The 14244-nt window shown below is 45.6% G+C and overlaps 1 protein-coding gene across 5 annotated transcripts in view; it reads left to right on the forward strand.

Moving 5' to 3' along the window:
• Nucleotides 1-14244, forward strand: part of hcfc1a (host cell factor C1a) — a 75250-nt gene that overhangs the window by 12932 nt on the left and 48074 nt on the right. For 2 of the 5 annotated variants that reach the window (XM_084316945.1, XM_084316946.1), the window contains exons 8-15: nucleotides 6139-6318; nucleotides 10409-10732; nucleotides 11053-11198; nucleotides 11310-11486; nucleotides 11588-11812; nucleotides 12555-12656; nucleotides 12787-13012; nucleotides 13153-13283. In XM_084316945.1, the coding sequence (XP_084173071.1) occupies nucleotides 6139-6318; nucleotides 10409-10732; nucleotides 11053-11198; nucleotides 11310-11486; nucleotides 11588-11812; nucleotides 12555-12656; nucleotides 12787-13012; nucleotides 13153-13283 (1511 nt within the window). The remainder of the gene's footprint in view (nucleotides 1-6138; nucleotides 6319-10408; nucleotides 10733-11052; nucleotides 11199-11309; nucleotides 11487-11587; nucleotides 11813-12554; nucleotides 12657-12786; nucleotides 13013-13152; nucleotides 13284-14244) is intronic. The other 3 variants (XM_084316947.1, XM_084316948.1, XM_084316949.1) reach the window with 3 other exon arrangements.

Below are 14244 nucleotides of genomic sequence, written 5' to 3' on the forward strand. Positions count from 1 at the left end.
TATAAAAAAAAAAATCACAATATGGTCACCCTTGAATTCGCATTATAATTCACTTAATAAAATAATACGAGTCAGCCAGTCAGAGTTAGTGACGCGACTCATACCGCTGCCGCCAAAGTAAGGACTTTGCTCTGTATCGTCAATCAATGGTCAAATAAATATTTGATTAAGGAATATAATATGCCTTTTTGTATTCTTTCTCGGTGTATCAGCAAAATGTATATATTTTTATGTTAGACATTGAGGGAAATTAAGATTCTCAGATTTTTTACAAACCGCCGCTTATCAACTAACCGGTTAATCGGCAGGTGACGTATGTTGCTCAGTAGTTGCTGATGTCTGCTCAGGAGGTTTGAGTGTTTGCTCAGACCGAAAAAAAATTTGAGGGAACATTGGCTACCACCCCTGCCCGCGTGTCCGCGACGTTGGGAACCGCGGCGGCGCGCGAGTGGCCGGAGCCACCCCGCGCTCAAGGTTTTATGGTTCTCGTTAAGTCGGGCTCGCCCGGTCTTCCCCGGCTCACTCATCCTTTCGGGGGGGAACCGGACACCGGTCGGGACAGAGCCCTGGGGACTACAGGTATTCACTCTTGGTCGACGGGAAGGGGAGAGAGGCGCGCGCCTCAGCTCCTCAACAGACCCGTCCACCGTCTACCTCGAGTGAGCCTCACGTTGTACCTCACTGCAAGCATCAATAAACAGTGTTCAGGTGCCTATGTTGTCTGTGTTTCACTTTCAATAACGAATGCGTGCTTGCCGAATCCCAAACAATATTCATGCTGCAAAGTCATCCTCTAAAGATAGACATTTAGACTAGAGGCAGGCTATATGCTATAAAGAATAGACTACCGTACTAAAAAAATTTAATAAAAATGCATTCAAACTTTTTTTTTTTTTTTTTTGGTTACCGCAGCGGTTTCAATAGCTTCGCAAATTTGTGCGGTATGGAAAAAATCAATACCGCGGCAGCCCTAGTACAGGTGCAGCTCGATAAATTAGAATATCGTGGAAAGGTTATTTTATGTCAGTAATTCAATTCTAAAAGCGAAACTCGTAGCTTATAGATTAATTACACACAAAGTGAAATATTTCAAGCCTTTATTTGTTTTAATTTGGATGATTATGTCTTACAGCTCATGAAAGCCCAAAAGTCTATCGCCAATAAAAAATAGATGTATTTTTCTTTTGTATATAGAAATGTCGGCCTTCTGAAAAGTATGTTCATGTATGTTCCAGCGTTTCCGTTAGCCGGTAATTACCGGTATTTGACCGGCAAAATCTGTTGAAGTCCGACATATTTAATCTCTCCGGTCTTAATGTCCGGTGAAAATAATTCCCTGAGTCTAAGCACAATTTGATTATTTGAATTGTATTAAAATAGGTTAAAATTAAATAGCCTATGCGATGAACGAAACAATCATTACATTTGTTTCATCGTTGCTTCTAATAATGACAACGACGTTGTCAGCGAGAGCTTAGTGCTGGGTGTGCGAACTTTTGTGAAGCTGCAGAGCCGGAGCAGCAGCAGCACAATGCAGTACTCCAGCAGTACTCCAATTCAGCCATTTTCAATTCAATGTTGGGTGGGGGGCGCTGCTGTGCGGTCCCCAGAAAAGAGCCAATAACAGCTGAATCTGCTGCTCTGCATCGACATACTCTCGCAAATAAGTCATTGGGAGGTGGAGAGAGAGAGAGAGTCGTCACGCAAACCCACGATAATGTTGCCGTCTCTCTCTGCCAAATTTCTCAGTTCTTCGCTTGATATAATTAATACAAATGTCCAATATAACGGAATTCGTTAGCTCATAAAAATGTGATTATAACAGACTGTTGTTTATTAATGTCGGGCGACTGCCCACAGACACCTATTTGATTTAAAGTCGGCAGCAGCACGAGTCTCGGGACTTATTTTATTTGGAATATAATGACTTTATACGCAAAAGTAGCCTAGTTTTAAGTAAAAATATTATAAATCTACATGCCTTGATGATGTCATTCTTTTGTTTTGTTGTCATTCTTTTGCCTATCAATTGTTTTTAAGCTCAATAAACTCTGACCGGAATTACTCTCATTTGACCGGTAGATTGAAATCTACCGGACACTGAGGCCGGCAACAATTTTTTCTAACGGAAACCCTGGTATGTTCACTCAGTACTTGGTTGGGGCTCCTTTTGCACAAATGACTGCTTCAATACAGCTAAATATATAGACTTTTCCACGATATTCAAATTTATTGAGCTGCACCTGTATATACAATGTATACACAATGCAGAGCAGAGAATGTAACTGAGTTACAACAATATACAATAGCTTAGCTTGTGGTGGTGAGGTGCAATGAGGTATGAGAGATGTTCAAATCTCTTATCAATAAATATAAAGTGTGTTAAGTGTCTAAGGTGAGTAACGTGGGTGCTACAGTGAGTTGTTTATTTAAAGTGAGTGTGTATGTGTGTGCTGTGGGTGAATTTGATGGTTTGTTACATAGTGTTATTGTTCATTGAGCATCCTGATGGCCTGGGGATAGAAGCTCCTTCTGAGTCTCTGTGCTTGTCATGAGACTCCGGTATCGCTTGCCTGACCGCAGCAGTTCAAAGAGGCTGTTGTTTGGGTGGCTGGGGTCTTTGATTATTCTCTCAGCCTTACCCATGCAGCGCTTGTTGTAAATGTCTTGGAGAGTGGGAAGCCCCCCTCCAATTGTGCGTTGGGCTGAACGGGCCACTCTCTGTAGTCTGCTACGGTCTTGTGCAGTGCTATTCCCAAACCAGGAGGTGATATTGCCAGTCAGGATGCTCTCTATTGTGCATGAGTAGAAGTTCTTAAGGATCTTCTGACTCACTTGGAACTTCCTTAGACGCTTAAGGAAGTAGAGGCGTTGCCGTGCCTTCTTGATAACACTGTCTAGGTGTGTGGTCTAGGGCTGACCCCTATTAGTCGACTAATCGGTCGAAAGGAGCCGTAGTCGACTGCCAACCTCTTAGTCGAATACAAAAAAAAGGCCTAGAAGTGTGGCTAACGCTAATGGCACGCATACCAGAGGCTAACTGCCTACGAAAACGGGCACAGAGGCACTGAAAGAGGATTTCACCCATCTAATGAGCACACAGACTAGACAAATATCAAGATGTATCCATCAGTGGACCAATTGCATGCTTTTGAACAGGACAAGAAGCCTTCAGTCGACTCCTTCAGACATTAAGCATCCCCACAGCCCAAATGGAATGATAAAAAAAAATATATATATATATATATATATATATATATTTTTTTAGTCGACCAATAGTCTACTAACGGCAAATTTTGGCCTATCATAGTCGACCATCCAAATCCTTAGTCGGGGACAGCCCTAGTGTGGTCCATGTCAAGTCCTCGGATATGTGGACTCCGAGGTACTTAAAACTGTTCACTCTCTCAACCGGTGCCCCGTCGATGCTGAGGGGGCTGTAGTCAGGGCTGTACAGTGCGACATATATATCGCACATGCTACAGCAACAGTGGTCTCTGCGATGAATGGATTTACTTCAGTAGCACTGGTGCGATAGGCATTCGGTTCATATCGATACTCTTATTTTGAAAATCCTGTCCCGGGTCTCATTTCCGTCTAAGCGCAGCTCCAGCTATAATAACTATGGCTCCGGCAGCTAGCAACGTTCAGGTTCATATGATACTCTTATTTTGAAAAAAACTCTGTGACAACTCGACGAGTCATATCCGCCCAGTCCGCGTCTATATTTTCTACAACGGAGTTCGGCGATTTGCGAATCTGATTGGCCACTGACGTTTCTGGTCATGTGACATGTGCGCCCAATAGCGTGACGAGCTGTGTCTTTGCCCATTTCCGCGTCGAACAGCCTGCAAAGCATCTGGCGTTCTATCACCATGCTCTAAGACAAACTCTAACCATAACCAACTTTGAAAGAGTGCCTAAGCTTAACCGTCGGAATCAGGGCAGGCGTTCTATCGCCATGCTCTAAGACAAACTCTAACCTTAACCGACTTCGAACGAACGCCTAAGCCTAACCAGTGTAGAAACTTGCGGTCCCACGATTGGGTGTACATGTCACATGACCAGAAATGACACTGGCCAATCAGATTCGCAAATCGCCGAACTCCGTTGTAGAAAAATAACAGGCGCCCAGTCCGTGCTATTGTCTGCGGCGCAGGGCGGTCAAGCAGAGGAGCAGGGCTACACAGCAGTGCGGCTATTTTGCGATCCGAAATAAGTCCGTGGTGTTTTTTTTTTCTCACAACGGGTCAAATGCATCTAACATGCTTTGCATCGTCGCCATTCCTTTATGCCCAGATCGCCCGAAATGAACGTTACATTAGCGTAAGCTAACAAGCTAATCCTGATCAGAGGCAGATCCATAGAGAACAGCAGACAGTGTGGACTGGGGAAAGGGTGTGTGTGTGTGTCGAGAGGAGTGGAAGTTTGAAGACAGACTAGACTACAATATAATGTGGGGGTGGTGAGTTGAAACAGAGTGAATGAATGAAAACTTTATTTAACAGATTGCAGAATGGGTACAATACAGTACGGCTCAATACACACAATTGTTAAGGGGATGCAGACCAGAGAAAGACTTTCGTCTTGTTTACATCAGGGTCCCCCATTGTGTGTGTGTGTCCCAACCGACCCCACTTCTATGTTTCAATAAATTATTTGCATTTAAAACTATTAACGCTGACTCATTCCTTTAGTCCACTCAAAATTATGCTAATATTCCTTATGTTGTTTATGAGAGTATTATAGTAATAATAACACATGGCGATATACTAAAAAGCTATTTATAATCTTTGGCTGGTAAAAAATCTGCCTTTTTAAAATCTACCAGCCAAATGGCTGGTAAGTCAAAAAGTTAAGTTCAAGTTCTTTAATAGTTGTCATACAGAAGTACAGAATACTTTCATACAAAATGCTTCTTACTGTTACGCTCCAGAGACTGTGCTAGACAAGATAGTATCAAATAACATAATAACATAATATAGCATGAATTTAGAAGAAGAAAAATGAGGTCACAGTGTTCGGTATAGACATATGTACAATGTTCTGAGTTACCATATAATATACAATACACAATACTATGCAGTGTACTAATGTACAGTACTATCTAGTGCAAAGCAGAAATGGGATGAGGTACAATTTTAGGTACAATTTAAGTTTGTTCCCTGACTGCAACTAATAACACAAATACAATAGGCACATTTGTGACTGTTACAAATATAACACGTTTTATACTTGTGCTACAAGATTTTGGCCAGTGCTACAAAACTATCAACCTCTGTAGCACCAGTGCTATGTGCAAAAAAAGTTGTAGTCCCTGACCCCCTACCTCCTAAAGTCCACAATCATCTCTTTTGTTTTGCTGACGTTCAGGGAGAGGCTGTTCTCTTGACACCATCCCGCTAGAACCTTTACCTCTTCCAGGTAGGCCCTCTCGTCGTTTGCAGAGATCAGGCCCACCACTACTGTGTTGTCAGCAAATTTGATGATTGTGTTGTTCCGCTGTGCCACACAGTCATGTGTGTACAGGGAGTAGAGGAGGGGACTCAGAACACCAACTGGGGGGCCCCTATGTTGAGAGTGATGGATGAGGAGGTGCAGTTGCCTGCTCTCACCACCTGGGGTCTGCCCGTCAGGAAGTCCAAGACTCACTGGCAGAGGTCATAGTTCAAGCCCAGGTCCCTGAACTTGGCTATGAGTTTGGAGGGGACTGTGGTAAAGGTATAGACAGTGGCTCAGGAGGTAGTGGTCATCTGGTATCGCAAGGTTCCCGGTTCGATTCCCACTTCTCCCGGGCAGCGTGTCAAAGTGTCCTTGAGCAAGACACTTAACCCCTAACTGATGAGCAGGTTGGCACCTTGCATGGTCGCCGCGGCTGTCGGTGTGTGAGTGAATGGGTAAAAATGTGAGGAACAAAAACTGTAAGACCGTTGATCACAATGCCTACTTGCTCAGATGCGTATATTCAGCGTTAACTATATTGTTTACACTGCCTATTTTAACTTTTCTACTGTACTGTAATTTTATTGTGTATTTTTTACGTCTTCTACTATTACTCATGCTGCTATGATGCCTGAATTTCCCCCAAGGGAATCAATAAAGGAATATCTTCTTATATCTACGTGTTTGTCTCTCCAGACTCCATGTGTTGGGAGACGGTGCTGATGGACACCCTGGAGGACAACGTCCCGAGGGCCCGCGCCGGACACTGCTCCGTGGCCATCAACTCGCGGCTGTACGTGTGGAGCGGCCGCGACGGCTACCGCAAGGCCTGGAACAACCAGGTCTGCTGCAAGGACCTCTGGTACCTGGAGACCGGTGAGTCCACTGCACACAGGATTAGAGCTGTGAATCTTCACTGGCCTCGTGATTCAATTACGATTCAGCTGTCCACGATTTGATTCTACGATGCATCTTGATGCAGCTCAATAATATATTACATCCTCAATTTTATAATCTATATTACTGCACATGGCTACTTTTTCATCAATTAATACAAGCAGTCAGATAAATTAACTAAGTTCTTAAATCAGAATGTCAAAATAAATGTCTTTACTAGTGTTGCATGATTATAGAAAGGTATCTTGATACCCAGCTGTTAACTAATTGACCGCCACGCTGTTTTCCCATCTCTACTCAATGGCACCAGCATTATTGACAATTTTCGTGATGTTTGCGGACCCATCGTGTGTTCTGTATTATAGCTATGGAGACAATAGTATGGCTCATTTGACAGGCATTGTTTATAGTCCAACACTGATTAACCAGTTAATTTCTACATACTTTTTTTTTTATCCACTTTTTCTCCTTATTTTTCTATTTTTCTCCCATCCCAATTTCGTAATTCCAATTCTCCCCTCCCCTGTCTTGAACGTTGCTAGACTATGCCTCCCACTGGTCGGCTGTAGTGAGGATAGAAGCCTTGCATCACGTGTCCCCTCCGGTACATGAGAAGGCAGCCTGTCGCATCTTTTCACCAGACAGCTCGAACTCTGTGGCGAGGAGTAACACGTGGGAGGCTCACGCTGCCCCCGATACTTCCTGTTTCTGCTGGACAGGCGTCACCCAACCGACCTGTAGGAGTCGCTGTCCACAACGTCCAATCCCCACCCACCGGCTTTCCCACCCTCTAACACTGGCAATTGTGTTAGAGGTCGGTTGGGTGACGCCTGTACAGCAGAAACAGGAAGTATCGGGGGCAGCGTGAGCCTCCCACGTGTTACTCCTCGCCACTGAGAGTTCGAGCTGTCTGGTGAAAAGATGCGACAGACTGCCTCCTCGTGTACCGGAGGGGACACGTGATGCAAGGCTTCTATCCTCACTACAGCAACGCAGAGAGCTGGGCTCGATACCAGCATATCATGCGTTAGTGGCGAGCGCCTTGCCCACTGCGCCACCCAGCCGCCCTTAATTTCTACATACTTTAGTTTGTGCGATATTCCATGCTGAACATCGCCCCTTTCCAAAATAATCCAGTCTTTTTTTCTAGATCGCGAGATATGAAGTGTTATATGCATTATGCCCAAATCGTTCGGGTTGCTCGCCTGAAACTCCAAAATATTTCCAAATGAAAGGTATATACCATATATATATATATATATATATATATATATATATATATAATGTTTCTTCACAAAATCATCATGCGATTGTTACCAAAAGCATGTTTTAGGTAAAAATAATACCAGCAGGTTGCCTAAAATAGACCATACCTTAGTCAGAAGGTACTCTAAAATTAATAAATCCCAGTCGTCCCATCGCGATCGCAATTACTTGTGTATATTGGGCATGGCTATCATACGGCAAACAATAGGTTTGAGGCATCAAATCTCGGATCGATTGCTATGTCCTGATTCACTCTGAGGGGGAGGAGTTCTTGCAGCAAAAAAAAGCAGAGAGAAAGACCGAGAGACCATACCCAGTTCAAAAATATTAGATTGTCATTGCAATTTTAACGTAGGCATTGGTGCCAGGGAGACACAGGCAGCTCCGAGCGAGTGTTTAGAATGGGGATCAAAGGGAAAAGATCTAATTATCTAAAAACGAGAACTCGTTTTTGGCACTCAACCGTTGGTGACGAAACACGAGAACTTAGGGCTGGGCGATATAACGATAACGATAAATATCGCGATATATTTTAATAATCGATGTCGAAATAATAAAAAAAATCGAAAAATCGTTTTTTTATATATATATATATATATATATATATTTTTTTGTGTGACCTGCAACATGGCAGTTTTAAAACCAGAGACAGTGGACAGACTTGTCTTTCTTGCCTGCAACTTAAAGTAATGGCTTTGCTTGTCCAAATGACAATACTGACCAAATTGAGATTTATTTTTCTCTTGTCCATTTATTTTGTTTGCTTTCTAATTTAAAATACAGTTTGAAACCGTCTGTACACAGTAGGCTATGTGTGCTAGCAGAACTAGACTCCAGTCACGAGTCACAGTGCACATGTGGTGGTTTGTCCACCAAAAAAGCGCCAAAAGATCGAAAATAAACTAGCAGAGCCAGAACTGTTCAACTCCCCTGGAGCCACAGCCAGCAGAGAAGCTGGTTTACTTTCGCTTTTAAACCAGCTGCAGCCTGAGAACTGGAGTGTGAGGGGATGTAACACTAAAGATGGCGGCAATGACAAAGAATTGCTGCAAAATAAACATACATCTGTTGTTAAAAAAAAAAATTATAAAGAAATGAATACTTATAACAATTCGATAATTATCGATATCGAGAAATATGATAACATTATCATATCGTTGTCGCAATATGATTTTTTTCCATATCGCCCAGCCCTATGAGAACTTGTTTTTGGCGGCCAATGAGTTGAAAACGGTTCAATACTCTTTTTATTAGTATCAGTATCAATACTTTTAGAATAGCCTGATGCTGTATTTTCTATGAGTTGAGTGGATGCATGACCAGAGCACTAGCTTTAACACATTCGGCACCAGACACGAGATAAGTCGGGTTAACTCGCCATGCGTTGGACGCCAGACCCGAGATATCTCGGGTTTTGGTAGTTTTTTCTTTTATTCGATATTTTTATTCATTATTAATCCACTGACATAGGAAAGGAGTTTGAGATCGCCAAAGTGCAATACCGGCCGCATCCTGCCAGATGGCAGTGTCTCCCACCCTTTGAAATCTTATATCTAACCCTGTGTTACACTCCAATGCCTCCGGGCACTATATGTAGACAAGAGCCGAGTAAATCGCTTCATCCGACCACTTCGAAACGCATCTGGCACACTCGATCCATAAGTTGTGCCAAATTAGGTCCGGGACCAGATGGACACCAATACTGGAAATCGCGATCAGACAATTGGAATATTCTTTTTGGAATACCCCCGACCAAAGGTAAGGACTATCTGACATCAATTTCAGCTTGATCCAACAATGTTTTCATATCGATCCAGCTGATCAGCGTCTGTAGTGTTCAACACGAATGCCGTTACTGGCCATCAAAACATAAAAAAACTACCACCCCCCCCCCCCCCCCCCCCTTCATGCTTTCATGATGAAACATAATACCTATTACATACATTTGATTTGGAAATAGTAGCGTGTCGGGCGGCTGGGTGGCGCAGCGGACATTGCGCTCGTCACCAACGCAAGAGACATCCTCTCGAATCCGGCTGTCAGCGTTGCCTCCGGCTTGGGCCGGCCGTCATACTGACTCAATTGGCAGAGTCAGCGGGAGGGGAGGGGTGGTAGTCTGGTTGTTGTAAACAGTTGTAAATATTATTGTCTACTCGCACGGGCCAAATTAAGGGGCAATTCGCGATAATCTCGTCGCAGTGTACAGCCCTGCTACAGGTCGGTCAGGGCGCCTGCACAGCGGGAAAGGGAGATGGTGAGGGTAGTGTGAGCCTCCCACACGTTATACCTCACCAATGAGAGTCAGCGCTGGCAGGTGAAAAGAAGTGGCTGGCTGACTCCATGTGTATCGGAGGGGACATGTGATAGTATCTATCAACCCTCCCTAGACCGACCAGTGGGGGCGAGCAACGACCAGGAAGGGGAGGAGGGGATTGGCATAACGACTAAATTGGGATGGGAGAAAAACACAGAAAAACAGGAGGAGAAAAGGTGGATTAAGAAAAAAAGAAAGTCCTTGAATTTCATTTTGCAATGTCGTGGGAACCCTGTATTATAGAGCCGTATGACCAGGCATTGATTGGTCATATGCCTAACCTTATATTTTTGATAATAAATGGATATTGTACCGAATCCAAAAAGCGATGATGTCTGATTAGCTACCTGCTAACCTGGTGCGGTTATTCCATGCTGACGAGTTGACACACAGCCAAGACAAGTTACGAGGGCATTTTAGTTAGTCAAGCGGCGCCTAACTGCGGCTAATGTTAATTAATTCCCCCCCCCCCCCCCCCCCCCCCCCCAGAGCGGCCACACGCCCCTGCCAGGGTGCAGCTGGTCCGTGCCAACACCAGCTCTCTAGAGGTGAGCTGGGGCGCCGTGTCCACTGCGGACACCTACCTGCTGCAGCTGCAGAAGTACGATATCCCGGCGGCTGCCGCCGCCAACTTGCCGGCCCTGAGCGCCTCCCCGTCTCTACCCATCATCTCGCCCAGAAGCCTCGCCGCGCCCGCCGCCCAGAGCCTCACGCAGACAGGTATCACGTTGGTGTCCCGGGCGTCCTCCGCCTCTGCCCTGTCCTCTCTAGTCCACACAGCAGGAAGCCTTCTCACTGCGTCTCACGGACAAGGTAAACCATGCATAGCCCCACTCCCTGTTGTTTTCTAACTGCTACGGTGGGTATACACTGCATGGTTTAGCCTGTGTTCCTATCTTGTAAGCGGGAGTTCCAAGTTTCACGTTCAAGTTTTGTTTTATTTGTCACATATAAGGTACATGTACATTACAGTGAAATGCTTGGTTCTGTATGAGCCTCCTGAGATTGTGCTGCATACAGTAAAAAGAATAAAGGGAACACTGCAAAATATACAATATACAAAACAAAACAAAAAAGTACAAAATGCAGAGTGCCTGTAATAATCTTTTGTTCTCGTTGTTTTTTTCCGGCAGCCATCTTGAAGGTTGCGGCTCCCCAGTCTGGCACCTCTATTGTTACCGTGCGCCCCAACCAGATCGGCAAATCCCCCATCACTTTAACCTCACTCCCCCCAGGAGTCCGTATGGTAGTACCTGCCCAGACCACCACCCAGGGATCGGTATGAACAACGCGTGCCTTTTTGTTTTACTCGTGAATCTAACATGACGGACGAGGCAAAATATCGAATGATCTGTGTTTTATTTGTATTCTTTCTTTTTTTTCTCCTCAGCCAATCGGTAGCAGCCCTCAGATGAGTGGCATGGCTGCTTTAGCTGCAGCAGCAGCTGCCACACAAAAGATCCCGCCCTCTTCCACGATGCTCAGCGTTCCGGCAGGTGCCACGATTCTCAAAAATTTAGCCGTCTCCCCCGGCACGACCATGGTCAAAATGGCGTCTCCATTAATGGTAAAAAAATTGTTCCTTTCACGTTTTGAATCAGTGGTCAAATGTGTGTTTACAGTTCAGTCGGAGAGAGTTGTGGGTGAAAATGCCGCTGTGCTTTTCAGGTCAGCAACCCGGCCACCCGCATGCTGAAGACGGCGGCGGCACAGGTGGGAACGGCCATCGGCTCCTCCCCCACCACCCCCACCAGGCCCATCATCACGGTGCACAAGTCCGGTACCGTCACCGTGGCCCAGCAGGCGCAGGTGGTGACCACTATGGTGGGGGGAGTCACCAAGACCATCACCCTGGTCAAGAGCCCCCTCACCATGGGCAGCCCTGGAACTCTGGTAAGAGCCCAGGGGTCCCGGAGGAGCCTCAGGGGGTACGAGGGGGGGGAGAGACGGGCTGCCGTGGCCCCAATGAAGGGTCCTTTTGAGGGTCTCATCTCTCATTCAGGGGGGGGGGGGGGGGTGGTGTCTTTGAAAGTACGTACTTTTTTTTGTTTATCTGTCCTGTCATAAGACAGATGTCGTGCTCTAAGCACAAACCTGTTTTAAACAAACAGGTTTTCAAATGGTTGACACAGTGACTATTGGAGGACGTAACGGAACAGCATGAGTTCATAGATCTGCAGGACGTAAGATAACGGAACAGCATGAGTTCATAGATCTGCAGGATGTAAGATAACTGAACAGCATGAGTTCATAGAGCTGCAGGACGTAAGATAACGGAACATCATGAGTTCATAGAGCTGCAGGACGTAAGATAACGGAACATCATGAGTTCATAGATCTGCAGGACGTAAGATAACTGAACAGCATGAGTTCATAGAGCTGCAGGACGTAAGATAACGGAACATCATGAGTTCATAGATCTGCAGGACGTAAGATAACGGAACATCATGAGTTCATAGATCTGCAGGACGTAAAATAACGGAACAGCATGAGTTCATAGAGCTGCAGGACGTAAGATAACGGAACATCATGAGTTCATAGAGCTGCAGGACTTGGGCACCGGTTCGGTGGTCCACCTGACTGCCACCTTGATGTCCTCTTGGTGACTTGAGTCTCTCTGTTCCCATGTCGGCAGATCTCCAACCTTGGCAAGATGATGTCTGTGGTACAAACCAAGCCAATGCAGACGTCCCTTACAGGCCAGGGCTCCACTAACCCTCTCACACAGCTCATTCAGGTCAGCAATCTGCACGAGCGCAGGACGACAACAAAATACAGGAGGTTGCTAGAACTCCAGAGATGGGTACCAGGCGTCTTTTGTCCGACGGCACTCGTAACCGCAAGCCCCTCTCTCTTTCTCTTCGTAGTCGAAGGGCGGTCTGCCAGCCGGCACCATACTGAAGCTGGTGACCTCCGCGGACGGCAAGCCCACCACCATCATCACCACGTCGCAGGCCGGAGGCAACAAGCCCACCATCCTCAACATCAGCGGCATGTCTCCCACCACTACCAAGCAGGGCACCACCATCATCAAGACCATCCCCATGTCGGCCCTCATGGGCCAGTCTGGAGCCACAGGTACCGGCTCATTCCGTACGCAACGCGTTTCATACTTCTTAGTAAAATATCTGTAAATACGTTAGCATGTTCAGAATCAAATGGCATTTTGCTAGCCGTTTCATGGGGACTTGCATAAGGGAACAAAGATGTGCTGACCTGTGGCTTCCTTGCAGGTGTGACGAGCAGCGGCATGAAGTCGCCGATCACAATTCTCACCACAAAGATGATGAGCACGGGGACCCCGGGCAAGATCATCACCTCCATGCCCAAGCTGGGCACCGCCGGCCAACAGGGCCTGACGCAGGTACACCACACCTAACTCCTGACGCAGATACACCACACCTAACTCCTGATGCCAGGTACACCACACCTAACTCCTGACGCAGGTACACCACACCTAACTCCTGACGCAGGTACACCACACCTAACTCCTGACGCAGGTACACCACACCTAACTCCTGACGCAGGTACACCACACCTGACTTCTGACGCAGGTACACCTAGGGATGGGTATCGTTAGGATTTTATCGATACTACTACTCCTATCGATACTGCTTAACGGTTCGGTACTTTATCAATACTCTTATCGGTTCTTTTTGATAATTTTTTTATGATTTTTATATTTGCAGTTGAGAGCATTGGTCATCTCCCTACAGTAAAGATTAGAAATGATTGAATTATTGTAAATTTGTGTGGAGTGGTGGGAATAGCTGCTTCAATAATAACTTATAACAACAACAGACAAGTTAGACAACTATGTATACAAAAAAAACGATATACACTGAATGATTAGTTGTTACCTAAAGTCCTTGGACTCCACTGTAGAGAACGGGTGCAGGCCTTTGACAACAAACTTTGTCACAGCCCTGTGACACTCGTTCACCCTATCCTCTGTCATCTTTCCTCTAGCTGCTAGGGAGAAAGGACTTTGGGTGGTGGACAGGGGAGGAAATTAGGCCACTTTACTCGCCAATTGCGAGTATTTTTTACGTTTGGCGAGTAATTCATGAAGAGCACTCGCCAGTCTGGCGAGTACTAGTAATTACAAAACAAAACAAAAAAATCATTCTGCAATCTGCTGATTCGCTCACTGGCACAAGCCAAACTCTGACTCCCCCCTTGATTCCTCCCATTTGCGCAATAGTATCATCTCCATTTGCGCCTCATAATAATCCGACCATAACCAATGAACATCATCGTTGTACAGATGCGCTCTAAGCTCCTCCAATGAACACTCATTTTCTAGAAGATGCCGCCCATCTAGG

The sequence above is a fragment of the Notolepis coatsorum genome, assembly GCF_963971535.1.
Source record: "Notolepis coatsorum genome assembly, chromosome: 6".
NCBI classification, from domain to species: domain Eukaryota; kingdom Metazoa; phylum Chordata; class Actinopteri; order Aulopiformes; family Paralepididae; genus Notolepis; species Notolepis coatsorum.